Consider the following 20,625-nt stretch of genomic DNA (forward strand, 5'->3'; position numbering starts at 1 on the left):
ACACATACACACACTGAGTTTTAACATGTTATTGACAGAAAGTGATTCTGACTGTAACTTTCTAGGTGGGTGGTAGACTTCGTATGAGATGTGGGACCAATGCACAGGTCGTGTCTGGCTAAGGGACTCCCTGGAAGAAAGGCAGATGACCAACTCTCACTGATGTGGGCAGGTGTATGCAGTTCCTGTTTGTGAGATAACTGTAAGTTTTCATAATTATTCTTACTTTCACTGCCATAAACTGAGATGCACTGCAGATGACAGACAGCAGAGAATCAGGACAAATAAATCAAATACTAGTTTTGTTCTAATAAGGCAGATAACATTAAGAACATCGTATTATTAAAAATTGCATTATGCCCTGGCTGGGTGGCTCAGTAGGTTGGAGCCCTGTCCCATACACCAAAGATGGCAGGTTCGATTCCTGGTCAGGGCACATACCTAGATTGCAGGTTCTATCCCTGGTTGGGGTATGGGAGGCAAGCGATTGATGCTTCTCTTTCCCATTGATGTTTGTTTCTCTCTGCCTCCTTCCTCTCTCTCTAAGATCAATAAACATATCCTTGGGTGAAGATTAAAATTTTTAAAAAAATAAATTGCATTATAAAAACCAATTGTCTTAAAAGAAAAAAAGAGCCCTGGCTGGTGTAGCTCAGTGGATTGAGCACAGGCCTGTGAACCACACAACTGCGGTTCGATTCCCAGTCAGGGCACATGCCTGGGTTGTAGGCCAGTTCCCGGCAGGGGACACACGAGAAGCAACCATACATTGATATTTCTCTCCTTCCCTTCCTCTCTAAAGATAAATAAATGAAATCTTAAAAAAAAAAAAAGAAAAGAAAAAAGAGGCCAAATGTAATTTTTTTTGTGTGAGAATTAATAGCTGTCTTTAAAATGCCACAAAACCTAAACATCATAGAGCAAATCCAGCATTAGATTATGAGGGGGGACCCCCAAAACCCTGGAATTCATTTATAAAACATTGTATATTTATTCTTACACGTTTAAACTTCGGTCACCTTCAAGGTGCCCTCCATTTGATGCACTACATCTATTGAGACTTTTTTCTACTGCTCAAAACCAGTTTTTGAACTCCTTAATTTTATGCCTTTTATTGTTTCTGCCATTTTTTCATTTCACTTCTTTCACATCAGCAAAACATTTCCCTTTGAGGACTTTTTTTAAATCAGGAAAACAACAAAAAAACTCTCACAGTGTGAGATTAGGTGAATAGGGAGGGTGGGCACAGGGATCATGCCATTTTTGGTCAAAAACTACTGGACACTCAGCACAGTGTGGGGAATTGCACTTGTAAATCAGCTATCACAAAATGGGCAAACATTAAAAGAGTCTTCAAAAAAATTGACTGAAGCCAAACACAACCTCTCACACCACCACCAGCTAATACACCGATACAGAGGAGTTCCTAGAACACTCACCTAGCGGGCGAAGCCTGCATTACAAGGGGCCCACCCTCCAGAAGACAATTCCCAGTTTTTTGGTCTTGCCTCATACATTGAACCTTTTTTTGCCTTTCATAGCTCCACCAATACTATTGCTTATTCTGTGTCTTCTTATTCCTGTTATACCTGTCCCTCACTGTTAAGATAAAGCACAAGGCCACTCAGAACAGCTGGGTTCCCAGAACTTGACAGTAGCTGCAGAAGATGCTAAACATGAATGCAACAGGAGCAAAACAAATCATGTTGGGCAATTATCAGAATATATTTTCTCTGAATCCTGTTATGAATGTTTGCCTGTAGGAGACAGCTGTATTTATTTAAGATGTTCAATTTACAAAAGTGGCAAAATACTTTGTCCTAAGTCAATTTATAATCTTCATAAGTAGATTATGAGAAACAGATTTTAAAAATTACACATAAGTTCTAATAATAATTTGTCACCTTACTTGTGAAGCCCAATATCTCCTCTAAGTAGATAAATTAAATTTTAAATTTAATACATATAACTTGCTAACAATTATAACTGAAAGCAGACTGTCCTATTATTGGAGATAGTCAGTTGTTTTCAGCATTGACGTTCAATTAAAAGACAATTTATTACAGGAATCAAGCACACTTTGGGGTATCAGCAAGATAAATTATTTAGCCTTGATAATCTATAATTCTAAGTTTCTAACTTACATATGGGCCACAGTCAAACTGTTTCAGAGAGAAAACAATTTGCCTTAACTCACTGACATCCCCAACATGAACAACTTAAATAATAAAAGTTTGTTGATGCACAAAAACGAGGCACAATAAGCACAGAGGAGCTATTCCCTGGAATGAAATCATGTAATGCTGTTACAAAATGAAATTGTTTCATTGATAAGTTAACTATGAGTCTCAAATAGGACTTACTATAATACTGCAAACATATTCACGTGTCTGCATGAAGCACGGGAGGCCAACTTGAATGAATGAAGACTACAGTAATCATATCATGACTATCATCTTACAGGCCCAAATATTTTTTGTCTTTTAAAGTGTTTTTAAGTATATTTCACTATATTCCCACAAGAACTGCCTATTAAGCAGGTAAAAAAGGTAAATTATCTTCTTTATTTCTTAAAGCCCAATAAGGAAAATAGGGCTAATTATAAATTGGTGGCAAAGGATTCTTATCATATGCTCTTCCAAGCCATGGTGATGAAACTGACAAACAACTCAGATCCAAGCCAATAATATTATTCTCGAAATTAAATTATTATGTTTTACTTCTATAGATAGTCCTGTGTTTATAACTATTGAAAATGAGTTTTAGTTGAGGTTTCTCTTAAATTGGAAAACAAGCAATATTTAAAAACAGGAAACCATGACTAGATAAGAAATATTTAATGAAAAAATAGTCCAAGGAATTTGGCTACTTAGGAAAAAACAAGAGAAGTTTTGAACTTAAAGGCATTATGATTATAAAGAACCTTAAAATGTTACACATTCAAAGCATTATGGTAACAATGAACCTAAATACTTAAGAGTTGACAGTTTACTTGTTCATATCTAAGATACCGTAAGTAACCCCACATGACTGAATTTTCATGACATTTAAAACTGGAAATGGCATGACACTATGAAATTAAAAATACGGTGCCTGAATGAGGCATAGTCGTTGCAGAAAATCAGCGCTGTAGGCCATACCAGTCACTGAAATCCCAAGTCCTTTCTGAAAGGCAGAGAATCATAAGACACTAACCTGTATCATTTCTGTTTTGAAATATTGTCATGGCTTCAAGATTTAATGCACAAACACCCCGCATAAAAGCTTTCTTCATGGAATCTTCAAACTGCTCTTTTTCATGCTGCATTCTTTGGATTTCAGCTTTTGCATTTTCCAAAGCTCCAGATAACTAAAATAAAGAGTTTTTTTTTTTTAAAGAAAAAGATTCACGATACAAGGAAGAATATTATTTATTGTTAAGAAATAAATTTATTCTGTGAAGTGATTTTTAGGTGAAATACTAAATACAATTTCCCACATACCTCTTCTGCTATGTGTCTCAATTTCTTTTGTTTCTGTCAACAAACCATTTTCATTTCTACCCATAAAGTCAAAGTTCAAACAAGGGGAATTTCATACCAGCCCCATTGAAGGTTGATGTGTTTTAATTATACGAAAAGATGTGCCACTTTTTACTGTAAATCTTTTATGTAGGATGTTAAACAAAATACATTAAGGGCCACAGACAAACCTCACCATTTTAGAAAAAAATAACTAAATGCCTGCAATATGAACAGAATTTAAAAAAACTAAATGTTATTATAGAATTTAAAGTGCAAAGTGATATTAGTTACAACACTTTCCCATAGACCAAATCTAAACAGGCTCTTTTTTGCATGTCATTTTCAACTGCAGAAAATTATGTGTATTATGACACTGACTTTTAATATTAAGAACTCGTACTATAATGATGATTTTTTTCCCTGTTAGTATTTGATTTCAAGAGGCCTACTGCATTTTTCAGTATGGTTTTTATTTCATTTTGAGTTTTAAATGTATTCCCATGGAAACAATGCTAACTTTATAATTAAAAGTCAATGAGAAAATAATTCCAATTTATACACAACTGCTTTAAATCAACCTTATATGAACAAAGTTTATTTAAATTAACAAGAGGAGGCTTCCGTCAAGATGGAGGTGTAGGTGGAAACACTTTGCGTCCTCCCACAACCAAATCTAAAAACAACAAAGTTTTAACAACAATAAACGCAACCAAACCACACCGAAAATCGACAATACAGAGTCTGAAAACAACGACCTGCTCAGCTAAACCAGTGAGAGGGGTGAAGCCAGCAGCGGAGCAGGTGGGGCAAAAAAGATCCCCTGACCCAGGTGGTGCACAGGCAGCCGAGGGCACGGATCCCAGGTGCAGGGTAGCTACAGGAGGAACCGAGGGAAGAGGCACGGCTGGCTGTCTGCAGTCGGTCGCGCATTTGCATGCAGATAAACTAGTAAAGAGCATTGAGACAGATCGAGCAGGCCCCGGTGGCCAGCGCAAGGTGGTGGGCTTGCACATTTGCGCTCGGATAAGCAGGCGGGGGTGAGCAGTGAGGCAGACTGGGGGAAAGGAGAGGACCACCATTGCTCCCTCTCTGACCCCACCCCCACATACAGTGTCACAAACCAGCAACCTGGATGGCCCTGCCCTGGTGAACACCTAAGGCTCCGCCCCTCATACGTAACAGGCACGAACAGATCAAAACATGGCTCAAGAACAACTCAGAGCCCCAGAGCCAATAAATCTAAGCAATGAAGAAATAGCCAAACTTTCAGATGCACAGTTCAAAACACTAGTGATCAGGATGCTCACAGAACTGGTTGATTTTAGTCACAAATTAGAGGAACATATGAAGGCTAAACTAATTGAAATGAAGGGAAATACACAGGAAAACAATAGTAATGGAAAGGAAACTGGGACTCAAATCAAGGGAGTAGACCAGAAGGAAGGAAAAAATGACCAAACAGAAAAATATGAAGAATCAAGAATTCAAAAAAATGAGGAGAGGCTTAGGAACCTCCAGGACATCTTTAAACACTCTAACATCCAAATTCTAGGGGTACCAGAAGGGGAAGAGGAACAGTCACGAAAACTTATTTGAACAAATAATAAAGGAGAATTTCCCCAATCTGGCAAAGGCAATAGACTTCCAGGAAGTCCAGGAAGCTCAGAAAGTCCCAAAGAAGTTGGATCCAAGAAGGAACACACCAAGGCACATCATCATTACATTAGCCAAGATTAAAATGAAGGAGAGAATCTTAGAAGCAGCAAGAGACAAGGGGACAGTCACCTACAAAGGAGTTCCCCTCAGACTGTCAGTGGATTTCTCAAAAGAGATCTTACAGGCAAGAAGGGGCTGGAAAGAAGTATTCCAAGTCATGAAAATCAAAGACCTACAACCAAGATTGCTCTATCCAGCAAAGTTTTTGTTGAAACCAGAAAAATAGGGAATAAAAGGAACAAGGAACTTAGAGCAGAAACGACAAGTAAGTTAAGAAAGAACATAGGGAGTGGGGAAGGCGGAACTACAAAACCAATGGGGCTGAACAAATAGAGGACCAAGCGTCTAGGTTAAAATTTTTCCATTCCTCAAAACCCAGAAATCTTAGGTCATGCTCGCGTCACCCAAATAGCCAATAGCTAACAGCCACATTTGCTTCTATACAATGCTTGCTTGCTCACGTCTATAAAAAGACTTAGCTGTAAGCGCTTAGCGTGGCTCTCGTTTGCAGCTCTTATGAGCACCGTGTCTCTGGGCACTCTGAGGGTTCGCCCCTGCGCAGGTTAAAACTTTGGCCAATAAAGTAACATTTCTGAATCCTGAAAGTTTCTGACAATTTGTCTCTCGCGTTGGTGGATGCAACAGTTTTCATTTAGAATGGAAGGACAGATAAAGTGCTTCTCAGATAAGACCAAATTCAAGGAGCTCATCATCACCAAGCCCTTATTATATGAAATGTTAAAGGGACTTACCTAAGAAAAAGAAGATAAAAGAGATGAACAGTGAAAGGACAGCAAACTCACAGTTAGTAACAACCACACCCAAAACAAAAGCAAACTAAGAGGACAGCTAGATCAGGAGCAGAACCATAGAAATGAAGATCTCATGGAGGGTTAGCAACAGGGGAGTGGGAGGAGGAGAAGGGGGGAGAAGGTACAGAAAATAAGTAGCATAGACAGTAGATAGAAAATAGGGGGGAGGGTAAGAATAGCAGGGGAAATATAGAATCTAAAGAAGTTGAGACACGTGTTCATGAACTAAAGGGGGGGAATGGTGGGGGAGGGGTTGCAGGGTGGAGGGGAATGAAGGGGGGAATAGAACAAATGTAATGGCATAATCAATAAAATTTAAAAAATAATAAAAATAAAAATAAATTAACAAGAGGATAAACATTTTTGTTTTTTGGTCTCTATTCTTGGCTAAATAAAAGCCAAAGAAGGGCATAAGAAAGTGTACTTTCTTAGAGATGTAAGGATCTATGGGTGATTTACATTTTCAAGAGACGGGTACACGTGTACACACAAGAAATCCAACACAAGTTTGGAGGCCATAAGAGTCACACCATCTGAAAGAGTAAGTAAGGCTGTGAGTCTGACTTATTAGTGTTGTTCTTTCCCAAATAGCCTAGTCTCATCTGAAGATACAGTGCGTTAAATGGAATTAGAGAGCTAGGTCATGCTGCCTAACCACAGACTAACTGTGAGGGATGCCACCCATCTTTATCTCTATTAAAGGAAAGTGAAAATTATAAAGAAAATGTTTTACCACAGCAACTTTGGCTTCATAATCATTGGAAATCTGGACACAAACTTCTTCAGCTCTTGCTTGACAAGCTCGCTCCACCACATCCTTCCACTTCTTCTGCACCGTGGAATGCCAGGCTCTCCACACTTTCTTCAGTAAAGTTCTCTGGAAGTACTGGTCAGCTAGTTTACCTTCGTAAACCTAAATGAAAGTGATATAACCTTAAAACACAGTGTACTGGAAAATGTACCGGCTGTAATAAGAAGAAATGTAACAGCATGGTAAGCACTGTACATACACTGTCATTCAATCCTGTGTAATTATTATCTGCAGAAAAGAGAACAGGCTTAGAGTGGTTAAGTAATCTCCCCAGGCCCCACAGTGGACAGCAAAAAGCCATCCTTGCTTTATCCCAGAGCCTAAACTCTTTCATATCCATTATATCATTTTAAGTAACTAATCAAGCTAGGGAAACAACAACCACAATAAACAAGCAAAAGAAAATGAGTGACTTGCCAATTGCCACCTTAGTTCTGACTCCACAGGCCCTGGAGCTGAAAGTAGGGCGAGGAGAACAGCAGAGCAGCTGGAAGGCAGGCAGCGGACTGTGGCTTCAGGGGGCACTGCTTTCTCTTCAGTTTAGTAGCCACAACCATAGGTAAGATTAACTTAATTTACACACTTTGTAGAATATATAGTGCCAAACTGATCCAAACAGGAATGAATGTATGCCATCCTTTTTATCAATGAATTTAAATTCTTTTAAAGTAGTTCTAATTTTCAATTTTCTGACATTTGAAAAGCTATTAAAAAAGTGATGGCAGTCTCAACTATTTTAGCAAACATTTAAACATAACATATTCTCATGTCACTTGATAAATAGCTTTCAAAATATGGTAAAAATACTCATTTTACATGGCTCTTTTCAGTTGATTAATGTAAATTTAATCTATTGGAAAGCACTAAGAAGTATGCTGAAAGAAAAACCATATACTAGAAATACCTTTTCCTCTTAGAAATATTATTTCTAAGAAATAATATTTCCCACTAGAAATATTAACCTCTTAGAACTAAATGCACAGCAATCACTTGATGGCTCACATGAGCATTACATGAAAGATTATATATATATATATATATATATATATATATATATATATACACACACACATATATATATACACATATATATACATATATATATATACATATATATATAGTTTTTCCCTCTAGACTGTTGAGCCTTTATACTCCATCTATGATATGTACATACTCATACTTTTCATTTTTAAAATAAAAAAACTTTATTGATTATACTATTATAGTTGTCCTGAGTTTTCCCCCTTTGTCCCCCTCCACCCAGCACCCCACTCTCCCTCAGGCAATCCCCACACCATTGTTCATGTCCAGGGTCATGCATGTAAGTTCTTTGGCTACTCCATTTCCTATACTGTACTTTATATCCCCATGGCTATTCTGTAACTACCTATTTGTACTTCTTAATCCCCTCACCTCTTCACTCATTCCCTCATACTCCCCTCCCCTCTGGCAACTAGCAAAACTCTCACTATATCCATAATTCTGTCTTTGTTCCTATTTGTTTTATAGATTCAATTGTTGACAGATTTATATTTTGGGCCATGTTTCTTTGTTTCCTCTTTTTGAAGCGTCCCTATTTCTGCTTCTGTGTATTAGGTGGCGCTGCTATGATTCCCTGCCTGGGGCTATGGAACAAGAGTTTCAGGGACTGGGGGGACAAACTAGGGCCTGCTGTTGTTTGGTTAATAGGATTTAGGGAGTTGTGAAGCATGAGCCAAGACCAGTCAATCATATGGAAAAGCCACCATTGACGGCTATAAATTTGGTGGGATGGAATCTCAGGGGATCTCCAGGGTGGGGCAAACAGTGTTATCCAGCTTGATAGAGTCTCAGATATGGCACCTGCCTGCCAGCTCTGTGGCTCTATGTGGGAAGGGCTCAGAAATGGGACAATAGCCTCTGCCTTCCTTTCTGTCTGGGAGAAAGCTGTCCTCCAGCTCCTGCCTTGATGCCAGACACTTGAGTTCCTCCCTGTATGTCACTGGTGCCTTTTAAACTGCTATCCCAGTGCTGGAGCTCAGAGGGAGCAAGTCTGAGTAAGTTCCTGTGTAGGTTCTTTAAGGAAAACTGCATGGGACTCCAAAAGTTTCTTCCATTTACTTAATCTGCCCTGGTTTTTGCAGCCAGAAGTTATGGGGACTTTTCTTTCTGGCTCTGGAACGCTGGGCTGGGCTGGGGTTGGGACTCCTTGCTCCTGAGATATTCCTCCTAAATTTTTATCTACCATATATGGATATGATACCAACGCATTCCTGTCTCTGCCTCTCCTACCAGTCTGATGGATGTGGTTTCTTTAATTCCATGGTTGTCAGACTTCCATTCAGCTCAATTTCTGATGGTTCTGCCTGATGGCTGTTCTATACATTAGTTGTAATTTGATGTGGTTGTGCAAGGAGGTGAGCCATGTTTACCTATGCCTCCATCTTGACCTGAAGTCCATACTTATACTTTTCAAATTTTGACGCAATAAACTATTATTCTGTCTCAGTTTTTATTTACTCTGATATACTGCTTCAGCTCTTATTTAATTAAAATAAAGAATGTTCAAATTTAAACTATGTACAAAGTGAGTATAATTAAAAAGCTATGCAGACATGGCTTTTTAAAATTCTTACTCTAAGGGAAGTCTACACAACAAACATTTATACAATTTTATAATGTATAAATACAACATTGGCTCTTCTTGAGAGAATGTATTCGGGCACTTTAGAAGTAGAAACAATACAGGAAGCATATTATGTTAAAGATTGTAAATTTTTTCCATATAATCTCATCTGAGTCAAATCTGTTAAAGGCATTCCATTACCAGGGCATTTATAATCTAGGCACAATTCTTACTGATATATTGTGAAGTAGAAAATGATATATCAATAGACCTATAAAATATGAGCTGTACTACAAGTATAGTTATAACCATACTATACTGTATCCCAAACTATACTGAATCAAATTCATTTAAAATCAGAGCTACATTAAATTGTAAATTCATTTTGACTTACTAGACAATAAAACCTTCTTTAACTTTTTTTCTAATGTGTGATCCTAAACACTTTCAAGTTCAGGAGTCTAATATTTGTCAGTTGTCTTTTCATTTTTATACTTACATCCTGTCTGGATTTGACATGGCCAATTCGCCAGTGGAAGAATGTTCTCATCAACTCTATCCTTTCCTTTTGCTTGCCTATGGCATGAGACAAGCTGGAAATCACCTGTAAACAGCAGTTAAACCAATTATTCTGATGTTGTAATAACAGCAACTGGTAAAGCAATTTTTCTCATATATTAACAAATGCTAGAGAATACCTAAGGATCACCACTACATTCATCCAGTTAATCTCATTATTATCTTTAGAAAACCCTCAAAACTGCCCAACAGAAATATATTAAATATCAATGAATGAAGAGGAACAAAATAGAAAAGAAATCTCATGTGTATGTTGGTAATCACCCCAAAAATTTTATATACACAAAAATGGTAATGGAAAAAATACAATAAAAAAATAAAAATAAAAATGAGTTTAAACTATAACAGGTAAAAAAAAGAATGAGTACCAGTGGGGCAAAAGTAGTTTTATAGTTGTTCATACGGAAAATAATACAATAATTAAAAGATAATACAAGAATAAACTCTGTGTTTCATGTTCTCACAGTTGTAAACCTACTTTTGCCCAACCCTGTATGGTCACTGACATTTAATTCAGAAAAACAACCATACATTGAAAGTTTTGCTACATACACAAAAAGGTCTTTATTGACTACAATTGAAGGCAGAGGCCAGATTTTAAACATCTTTCTGTTCCCTAAAATACCTTTAGTACATTTAATAAGATGTTTCTCAATTATTTAATAATAATTGTATTATTACATTCTGTATTCAATAAACTCATAAAAGCAAATAATTGTTACACTTTGACATACTTCTTCAGTGATCTTCTTCTTCTTCTTTTTAATAAAAAGCCATGAAATCTTTCAAATCCTAATACTCACTCTTATAACCGAGTTACTCTTAGAACTGAGTAACTGAAATATGTATCTGAAAAAAGGCCACATTAAAAAGAGATTTGGTAAACTGGACTCATTTACTGAGAGACATTTATTCTGGTTCTTTAAATAATTTCCATTTTTTTAAAAGATTTTTATTTATTTATATTTAGAGGGGAAGGGAAGGAGAAAGGGAGAGAAATGTCAATGTATAGTTGCCTCTCACGTGTCCCCTGCTGGGAACTGGCCTGCAACCCAGGTATATGACCTGACTGGGAATCGAACCACGATCCTTTGGTTCGCAGGCCTGCACTCAATCCACTGAGCTACACCAGCCGGGGCTTAATTTTCATTTTTAAAAACTGTTATTCTATTACAGTTGTCCCAATTTTCCCCCCTTTGCACTGCTCTGCCCAGCCCACCGCCTGCTCCCACAGTCCATCCCCACACTGCTGTCCATGTCTGTGGGCCATTCGTACTTGTTCTTTGACTAGTCCCTTCCCCTTCTTTCCCTCCTCATCTCCCTCCCACGACCCCTCCCTTCTGGTAACTGTCAGTCTGTTCCATGTTTCCGTGCCTGTGGTTCTATTTTATTCATTAGTTTATTTTGTTCATTAGTTTCCTCTCACAGGTGAGATCATATGGTATTTTTATTTCACTGCCTGGCTTATTTCACTTAGCATAACATTCTCCAGTTCCATCCATGCTGTCGCAAAAGGTAGGAATTCATTTTTTCTCTCTGCTGTGTAGTATATTGTATACATTTTCAAAAATGGAAAAGGGCATACATTCTTAGATGTTGTTAACATTCTTTCTTAAGCTGTATGTTGGCACATGGTTATTCATTTTTCATTTAAAAAATGTGACATATGTACAACTTTTTATGTGTGATACTTTAAAATTTAAAACATTAAACTTCAAATATTAAAAAACCTTAGGATATAGTTTTGAGGGTAATAGAGAAAATTACTAACATTAATATCTTGTTTCAAAAAAGTAAACTATGAAAAAGTTCAATGTTATATTATACCTTGTAATACCAATAGAAATGTGTGTTTTGTTTTTTTATTTTGAAAAACTCATAATCTTTATCTAGTTAATTCTATCTAGTCACAGTCTCTATCTAGAATAGTGAGTGATGCATCTGCAGACAAGCAACTGAAGTTTTTGCTGTGAGTCCCTCTTCTCTGAAAGCCACCATCCTCCTGGGGGTGGCCGCAGATTTGCTACCCATCTGCTTTGTTTAGGTTGCTGTCTGGAGGCAGTAAATCAGCAGACACCTGAACCTGACTCTCAGGTTCTAAACAGGCTAACACAACGTGAAATAAAAGGTTCTGTTTGCTGCCCCGACTTGTGTGCCTCGGTTGATTGGAGCATCGTCCTGTACCAAAGGATTGCAGGTCTGAACCCCAGTCCATCAGGGAAGCAACCAACTGATGTTTCTCCCTCTCCCTTTCCCTCTCTCTAAAAGCAATGAAAAAAAATGTCCTTGGGTAAGAATAAAAAAAAGTGCTGTTTACCAATAAAAGAAGAAAAGACTTCATCTGTGAATAAAAACATATCATAGATAGAAGTGAGATACTTAATATGACCCCTAAAAAGGATGGTTGAAAATGTGGATAATGCTGGTTCTCTAAAGTTCTCTTAAGGGCAGCCAGGAAGGAAAAAATCAGTGTTCCCATGTTTAGCATGCACTCTTAAAACATCAAGCACACTGAAGTTGATTTCAAAGATAATAAAATGGTGTGACCATAGAATGTTTAATAGGAAGAATAAATCATACATCTATGCACCTATTTTTCTAACAGTTTCTGAAGCGATCCCCCCACCTTGTATCTTGTATGACCTAAAAAACCACTTCCTGGTGTTTATTATTTAGTAAGGCATTTACTGAATCTTAGTTAAAAAGAAATATAAAAAAAGAACACCTCATCTTTTCTCCCAATAGAGATTTCATAGGCTTTTTGCAGCTCCTTCAAGCTGTTGATCTGGTTGCACAGTTGTTTTAAATGTGCTGCATGTTTTTCTTTCTCTTTTTTCATTTCTATACGATGCCAGTCAATAAAATTTAGTCTCCATTTCGTTAGTTCAGATATGACGTTTGTCTGAAAAGTAAAGATACTAATAACTAAGCAGTTTGTTCCTTCATGGTGCTTCTTAAAATTACACTAAAATTTAGAAACATAAAAAAAAAATCAGAACAAGCAATCAACATGGGAACTATTTAAAAAGAAATAAAGTCACTAATGAAAATGTTTACAAGTTCAACAGTTACAGTTCCTCTTAGTTCACATTCACCATACTACGGTTATGAAATATTTCCTATTTTAAGTCACTCTATATGGAATCTCATCATTTAAAAAAAATCCCAAGTCTCAGGCACTAATACACAGGTTCTTTGTTCATTCAAGGACTTAAATGTCCATATTAAGATGGATCAAGAAAAAAGAAACGTAGGGGCTCTGCCCCGCACTGAGCCAGAGGACCGAGAAGTTGTTTAGGCAGGTGGGGACGGCGGGAACCACAGGGATTCACGCTTTCTTCCCCCAGATCACTTCTCACAGTGGCCACGAGAACAAACTGCTAAGTCTGATCCATTTTCACCCTGCTGACTGGCCTAAGTAAAAAGACCAAATAATCATGTTATCTGAATACAGAACAATTTAAATGGTTGGTGGTACACAATTTCAGTTGACTGACACCATGATTGGAAGTATGAAACCTTTTCCATCGGGGAAAATGGTAGAAACTGTACTAAAAGATTTTATCTGGAATTTACAGTTCAAATAACTGAGAAATATAGATACCACAGAACTGTCATGACCATTATTTATCCACTCAGGTGGAATACTCAGCTTTGTTTTCTCAAACTGTTCAGAAAAATGATTATTTTCTTAATTATATTTAAATAGCAAAAAAACCCCCTGCCATTTCTATAATACTTTGTTTTACTTAAAGGCCACTAACATCACCAAAATAAGAACCAATATTTATAGACATATCAGTTATATATTGTGGTGCTATAAGAGTGGCTATAAAATGAATATATGTTGCTAAACTTGGATTTTGTGTTTCATATAAAAGGAGACATTTCCATTAGTCAGAGCTACAATACAGTAAAGGCTTAGTGGGTGTCTCAGTCACACGCAGGCGAGGTTTTTCAAAACCTCTGAGAAATTCAGTAGAATGTTCAAAGCTGTTCCAGCAACTGTTTAAAACTATGCTATTCAAAGTATGTTTTCTGAACAAGCGCATCATCTGAGAGCTTATTAGAAATGCACCTGAAGGCCTTGCCAAGACCAAGAGGCTGCAATTCAACAGGATTCCCAACAATGATTTATATGGACATTAAAGACTGAGAAGCACACATTTAAGACACTGCACTGATGTTATAAAACTAAAAAAAAAAAAAAAAAAACAACTTTCATTCAAGGAAAAGAAAAACAATGGAATTAAGAGCAAAACTGTTTGCCAATTCAATGACAGTACCTTAAGGCCTGAACTCCAAAGATCCAGTACGTTTTCCAACTTTTGAAGGTTTTCATCAGAAACAAGATCACCCACAGCCAGTTCATGAACACCTGCAGGACTAGAGTTGGACCCTGCAGAGGAAGAGTCGCCTAAAAGATTTGAGCTGAAAAAATCTATGACTGGGTGAGAAGGCTTCCTTGGTGATGATACTGGTGATGACCCTAGGATTTTAAAAAAGTTGTAGCTGTCAAGGCAAATTCAAAACAACCCAAATTAGGACTTTCTTTGGAAGACTAGAAGATGTCAGTTACAACAGAGGCTGAGAAAAATGCAGAGCAAAAACATTTCCATATAATCTGGCTATTTAGAAATTTAAAAAAAAAATTAAATTTCATTTTAGAGAGAGGAGAAGAGATAGAAAAAGAGAGAGAGAAACATCGACAGGTTGGCTTCTGCCTTCTACAAGGGCCCTGACGGGCAGGGCACAGAGGCTGGAACCCAGGCATGTACCCTGACTGGGAATTGAACCAGCAACCTTTAGATTTGCCAAAGGATGCCCAAACAACTAAACCACGCCGGCCAGGGCTAATGTGACTATCTTTGAAGACTTTTTCAATACTTTTCCCTATTTCATGATGGGTGACTTATGAGTGCACCTGTCCACACCATACTAACTGTACAGTAGTTTTTGACCAAAAATATTTTTGACCCTGTGCCCTTCCCTCTCTATTCACCCAATCCTGCCCTGAGCAATTTTTTGTTTCCCTCAATGAAAAAAAATCCTCAAAGGGAGATGTTTTGCTGATGTGGAAATAGGTGGGAAAAAAACTCAAAAAACCCCACAGGCATCAAAATCAATGAATTCAGTAACTGTTTGGAGCAGTGGGAAAACGTCTCAATAGGTGTACTGCATCAAATGGAGGGTACCTTAAAGGTGACTGAAGTTTAAACATGTAGAATAAATATACAATACAGTATTTTATAAGTAAATTCTGTTTTCTGGGGGGGTCTCCCCTCGTGTATCCTCTTCCAGCCTAAGCTGACTCCATTATCATCTGTGTAATCATATCAACATGTTCTAAGTGCTTTGTATGTTTCTATAATAAAAATATTATAAGGATTAGCTTATGTAATACATGCTACCCTAAAAGAAGGGTATTATTATCTGCATTTTACTGATGAAGAAACTGAGGTTCAGAAAGGATTAGATAATGGACCAAGGTCAGAGCGGTTGTATGTAGGTCATTGCTACTTTATGTCAAACACTGGGGTGGGTGTTAACACTACAAATTCAACCCTCTAAGTAGAGAAGAGACCAGGAATGTACTTCATGAGATAGTCAACTGTAAGGCACCCTTTTTGCCTCTGACACATAGAAGAGAAATATAATATTTATATATTTAAATAACACACACACACTTCCATTCCCTGCTCATATACATGGGGGATGGAAATGGGGGTGAAAGCCAGAGTCAGAAAGAGAACTGATATCTATCTTTAAAAAGTATAAACTAGAAAAGTCACTGTTTTATCACACATGTATATTAGAATTAGACAGGATTCATCATCATTTCTCACCTATCACACTTTTGTTATGAAGTTCCTACAACTAAGACTGAAAGATTTTTCTCTCATCCTTACAAAATGACTCAAAGATAATCTAATACAGAACTTGTTGTTTCAAAGAAAATCTTTCAAGATGTTTTTAAAAAAACTATTAGGAAAATCATTACCTAATATATATGGTTTCTTTTGTTGTTTTTTTAATACTTTAATTAATTAATTTATTTTTAGAGAGGGGAAGGGAGGGAGAAGGAGAGAGAAACATCAATGTGTGGTTGCCTCTCACATGGTCCCCACTGGGAACCTGGCCTGCAACCCAGGCATGTGCCCTGACTGGGAATCAAACCTGTGACCCTTTGGTTCGCAGGCCTGCGCTCAATCCACTGAGCTATACCAGCCAGGCCTAATATATATGTTGTGAAAAAAAAATCAACGGATGTTCACAAGCTAGTTAAACTAAGAACCACTACCTCGGCACTTCCAGTCAGGATGGCTACAGAGGTGAACACAGCTTGTCTCATATAACCACATCAAAATTACAACTAAAATATAGAACAGCCACCACTCAGAACCGTCAGAAATCGAGGTGAATGGAAGTCTGACGAGTACGGAATTAAGCCACATCCATCAGGACTGACAGGAGGGGTAGAGAAGCAGAGCGGGCTGGTCCCACAACCATGTGTGGTGGATAAAAATTTGGGAGGGATATCTCAGGAGCAAGGAGTCCCAACTCCACACCAGGGACCCCAACCCAGGGTTCTAGTGCCAGGAAGAAAAGTCCCCACAACTCCTGGCTGCAAAAACCAGGACAAATTGAGTCAGTGGAAGAAACTTCTAGAGTCCCAAGCAGTTCCTCTTAAAAATCTCACACATAGACTCATCTACTCAGACTCACTTCTCTGAGCTCCAGCACCAGGGTAGCATCTTGAAAGGCACCAGTGGCATATGAAAGGAACTGAAGTGTCTGGAATCAAAGTGAACACTGGGGGACAGTTTTTTCCCAGACAGAAAGGAGGGCAGAGGCCATTGTCTCTTTTCTGAGCCCTCCCCACACAGAGCCACAGAGCCACAGACCCAGCAGGCAGGTGCCATATCTGAGACTCCATCGAGCTGGCTAACACTGTTTGCCTCTCTCTGTAGATTCCCTGAGACCCTGTCCCACCCAATGTACAGGCCCATCCAAACTGTTAATCATGACTTTTCCATATGATGGCTGGTCTTGGATCAAGCTTCACAACTTCCTAAATCCCATCAAACAAGCAACAGCAGGCCTCAGTATGTCCCCAGCCCCTGTACCTCTTGCAAGTGTCCACAGGCCTGGCTATAGCAGCAGCCAGCTGAGATTCACAACTTGGCTTTGCCTAGGAATCTCTAAGACCAGCACAAGTAGCAGCCATCTCAGAATGCTTTATAGTCACCTTGGCCTGCACCACCCAGGAAACCCCAGAGACTGTGCAACCACTGGGCATCTGCCGACCATGTCGCAGCACCACCACTCTGCCTCTGTACAGCTGATCCTCCACAAAGGGCAGAGGTTGATGTCAGTGGTCACAGCCAGTCCTTGCAGCTGACAGGCCTGGGTAAATCCCTCCTATTAACCTATCAACAACAATCATGGCTCAAAGAGAAGGGTGTACTCAGCCCACATGAAGGGCACACCTTGAGTACACAGCTTGGGTGATAGGGGAGGCTGTGCCACTGGGCTCTACAGGACACCTGCTACATTAGGCCGCACTACCAAGACATGGAGTCAAAGCAGCTCTACCTAATATATAGAAACAAACACAGGGAGGCTGCTAAACAAAGAGACAAAGAAACATGGCCCAAATGAAAGAACAGATCAAAACTCCACAAAAACAACTAAATGAAATATAGATAAGCAATATATCAGATGCAGAGTTCAAAGCACTGATTATAAGGATGCTTAAGGAACTCAGTGAGGACCTCAACAACATAAAAAAGATCCAGCCAGAAACAAAGGATACACTCATCGAAATAAAGAACAATTTACAGGGAAACAGCAGTAGATTGGATAAAGATGAAAATTAAATCAATGATTTGGAATATAGGAAGTAAAAAAGAACCAATCAGAACAACAAGAAGGAAAAAGAATGCAAAAAAAAAAACCAACCCCAAAATGAGGATAGTGTAAGCAGCCACTGGGAAAACTTCAAGCATTCCACCATTTGCATCATAGGGGTGCAAGTAGGAGAAGAGGAAGAGCAAGAAACTGGAAATCTACCAGATAAAATAATGAAATAAAACTTCCTTAATTTGGTGAAGGAAACAGACATGCAAGCCCAGGAAGCACAGAGAGTCCCAAACACGATGGATGCAAAGAGGCCCACTCCAAGACACATCACAGTTAAAATCCCAAATGTTAAAGATAAAGAGAGAATCTTAAAAGCAGCAAGAGGAAAGAAGTTAGTTACCTACAGGGGAGTTCTCATAAGACTCTTGGGCGATTTCTCAAAAGAAACTTTGTAGGCTTTGAAAGCTGTTGGCAAGAAAATCTCAAGGTCATGAAAAGCAGAGTCCAACAGCCCAGACTGCTCTACCCAGCAAAGGTATCATTTAGAATCAAGGGCAGTGAAAGAGCTTCCCAGACAAGCAAAAAACTTTTTTTAAAAGGAGTTCATCTTCACCAAACCATTATTATATGAAATGTTAAAGGGATTTAAGAAAAATAAGTTCAAACCTATGAACAAGAAAATGACAAAAAATACAAATCTATCAATTGAATCTAAAAAACAAACTAAGCAAACAAGAAGAACAGAGACGGCACCATGGATACAGCAAGTGTTTTGATGGTTGCCATACGGGAGGGGAGTGTGGGGGAATGGGTGAAAAGGGGATTAAGTACAAATAGATAGTCACAGAATAGCCATGGGAGGTAAAGTACAGTAAAGGTAATGGAACAGCCAAAGAACTTACACGCATGGCCCATGGACATGACCTATGGTGTGGGGACTGCCCTAGGGACTGTGGGGTCCTGGAGAGATGGGGGAAAAGGGGGAAAAATTGGGACAACTATAATAGCAAAATCAATAAAATATAACTTAAAAGCATAAATAAAAGAAACCCTACTTATATATTCTGAAGATGGTTTAGGAACTCAATAAGATGGAATGACAAAGTACATGAATTATCTCTTTTAGTAGATTTTACCAACTACATCTGCATTCATGGGAAAAGCAATAGCCTCTGCTTTTTTTCTTTCTTTCTTTCTTTTTAAACCCTCACCTGAGGATATGTGTTTTAGAGAGGAAAGGGGAGGGAGGGGGAGAGAGAGAGCGAGCGAGTGAGCAAGAAATATTGATGTGCTGGAGAAACATCAATACACTGTCTCCCATATGTGCCCCAAGCAGGGATGGAACCCACAACCTAGGTTATGTACCCTGACTGGGGACTGAACAGCAATATTTTGGTGTATGGGATGCTGCCCCACCCACGGAGCCTATCTGGCCAGGGCTTTTATTTATTTATTCATTTATTTTTAAATATTCACCCTTAAAAAAAAAAAAGCATGTAACTTAGCTTGGGCTCTTCCAGAAAGCAGCCTGAGGTGACCTCTGAAAATAATTTGCTAATCACTTGACCTAGAAAACCCTATAAAGTCATGCAAATCAAGACATTCAAATCTTCAAGTTCACTTTAAGAGCACTTGTGAAACTGCCCAGGCTATCAAGAGTATGCATATCCAAAAAGCCACCAAGTATCTGAAGGGTGGCACTGTACAGAAGCAATGTGTGGCATTCTGTTGATACAATGGCGGAGTTGGTAAGTGTGCCCAGGCCAAACAGTGGAGATGGACACAGGGTCAGGGGATCAAAAAGAGTGCTAAAGTTTTGCCGCACATGCTTACAAATGAAGAGAGTAATGCTGACCTGAAGGGTTTACATGTAGATTCTCTGGTTATTGAGCACATTCAGGTGAACAAAGTTCCCAAGATGTGGCATAGAACTCAGAGCTCCTAGGCTGATTAGCCCACACAGGAGCTCTCCCTACCCCACTGAGATGATTCTCCCCAAAAATGAGCTGATTGTCCTCAACCAGAAGCAGAGGTTGCACAGAAAAACTCAGAAGGTCCCTCAGAGATTACATTGCCCGAGCCCTCTATTTACAAGTGAGGAAACTAAAGGATAGAGGCATTTCTTAAATAGTGGCTTAAATGACCCCTAAGTTAAATACCATTGAATCACGTAGTATGAAAAAGTGTTCTATTTTTATGGTATTAATTACTCCATGTCAAAGAAAGTTTCAAACTGGTGCCAGCACCCTTTTAAAACCATTGTAACACTTGCTAATCTCTCAACAGACTTCAGGTTGCACACACCGCCAACTGGTATTCAACCAAACTTTAGTAACTTTGTTTTAGATTCACTTATTTTTACCATTGCTTTCTATTTGTGACAAATGTATATTTGTTTTATGTTACCAATAGTAACATGTGAATGTTTCTTTTAAAATAAAGTTAAGGTAAAAATAAACATATCTGAAGAAAAGCATGTGACTGATAGAATAGGTGGTGTAAAGACAGGATGACAATCACTACGTCAGTGCACTTACTTGGGGACTGATGCACAGGTTTAGGACAAAATTTAAACTGGCCAAACTGTCTGGCATCCCATCGAACCTTTACAAATATTTGCCCTTAATCTAGCAGATTTAAGAAAGGATGTCACACACTATAATACATAGACCTGTCTTAACTGTATTCTTTTGAATCTTGTGAAATTATTTTAAATAATACTACCCACTAAATGAG

At 38.4% G+C, this 20,625-nt stretch overlaps 1 protein-coding gene across 6 annotated transcripts in view; it reads right to left on the reverse strand.

Moving 5' to 3' along the window:
• POC5 (POC5 centriolar protein) overlaps positions 1–20,625 on the reverse strand; it is a 40,710-nt gene that overhangs the window by 11,982 nt on the left and 8,103 nt on the right. For 5 of the 6 annotated variants that reach the window (XM_037143723.2, XM_037143721.2, XM_037143722.2 and 2 more), the window contains 5 exons: positions 14,313–14,515; positions 12,752–12,928; positions 9,947–10,051; positions 6,765–6,944; positions 3,196–3,349 (listed from right to left, as the gene is read on the reverse strand). In XM_037143723.2, coding sequence (XP_036999618.2) covers positions 3,196–3,349; positions 6,765–6,944; positions 9,947–10,051; positions 12,752–12,928; positions 14,313–14,515 — 819 coding nt within the window. The remainder of the gene's footprint in view (positions 1–3,195; positions 3,350–6,764; positions 6,945–9,946; positions 10,052–12,751; positions 12,929–14,312; positions 14,516–20,625) is intronic. The other variant, XM_037143725.2, reaches the window with a different exon arrangement.

The sequence above is a fragment of the Artibeus jamaicensis genome, unplaced genomic scaffold (genome assembly GCF_021234435.1).
Source record: "Artibeus jamaicensis isolate MK-2021 breed Jamaican fruit bat unplaced genomic scaffold, CSHL_Jam_final contig_373, whole genome shotgun sequence".
Lineage (NCBI taxonomy): Eukaryota > Metazoa > Chordata > Mammalia > Chiroptera > Phyllostomidae > Artibeus > Artibeus jamaicensis.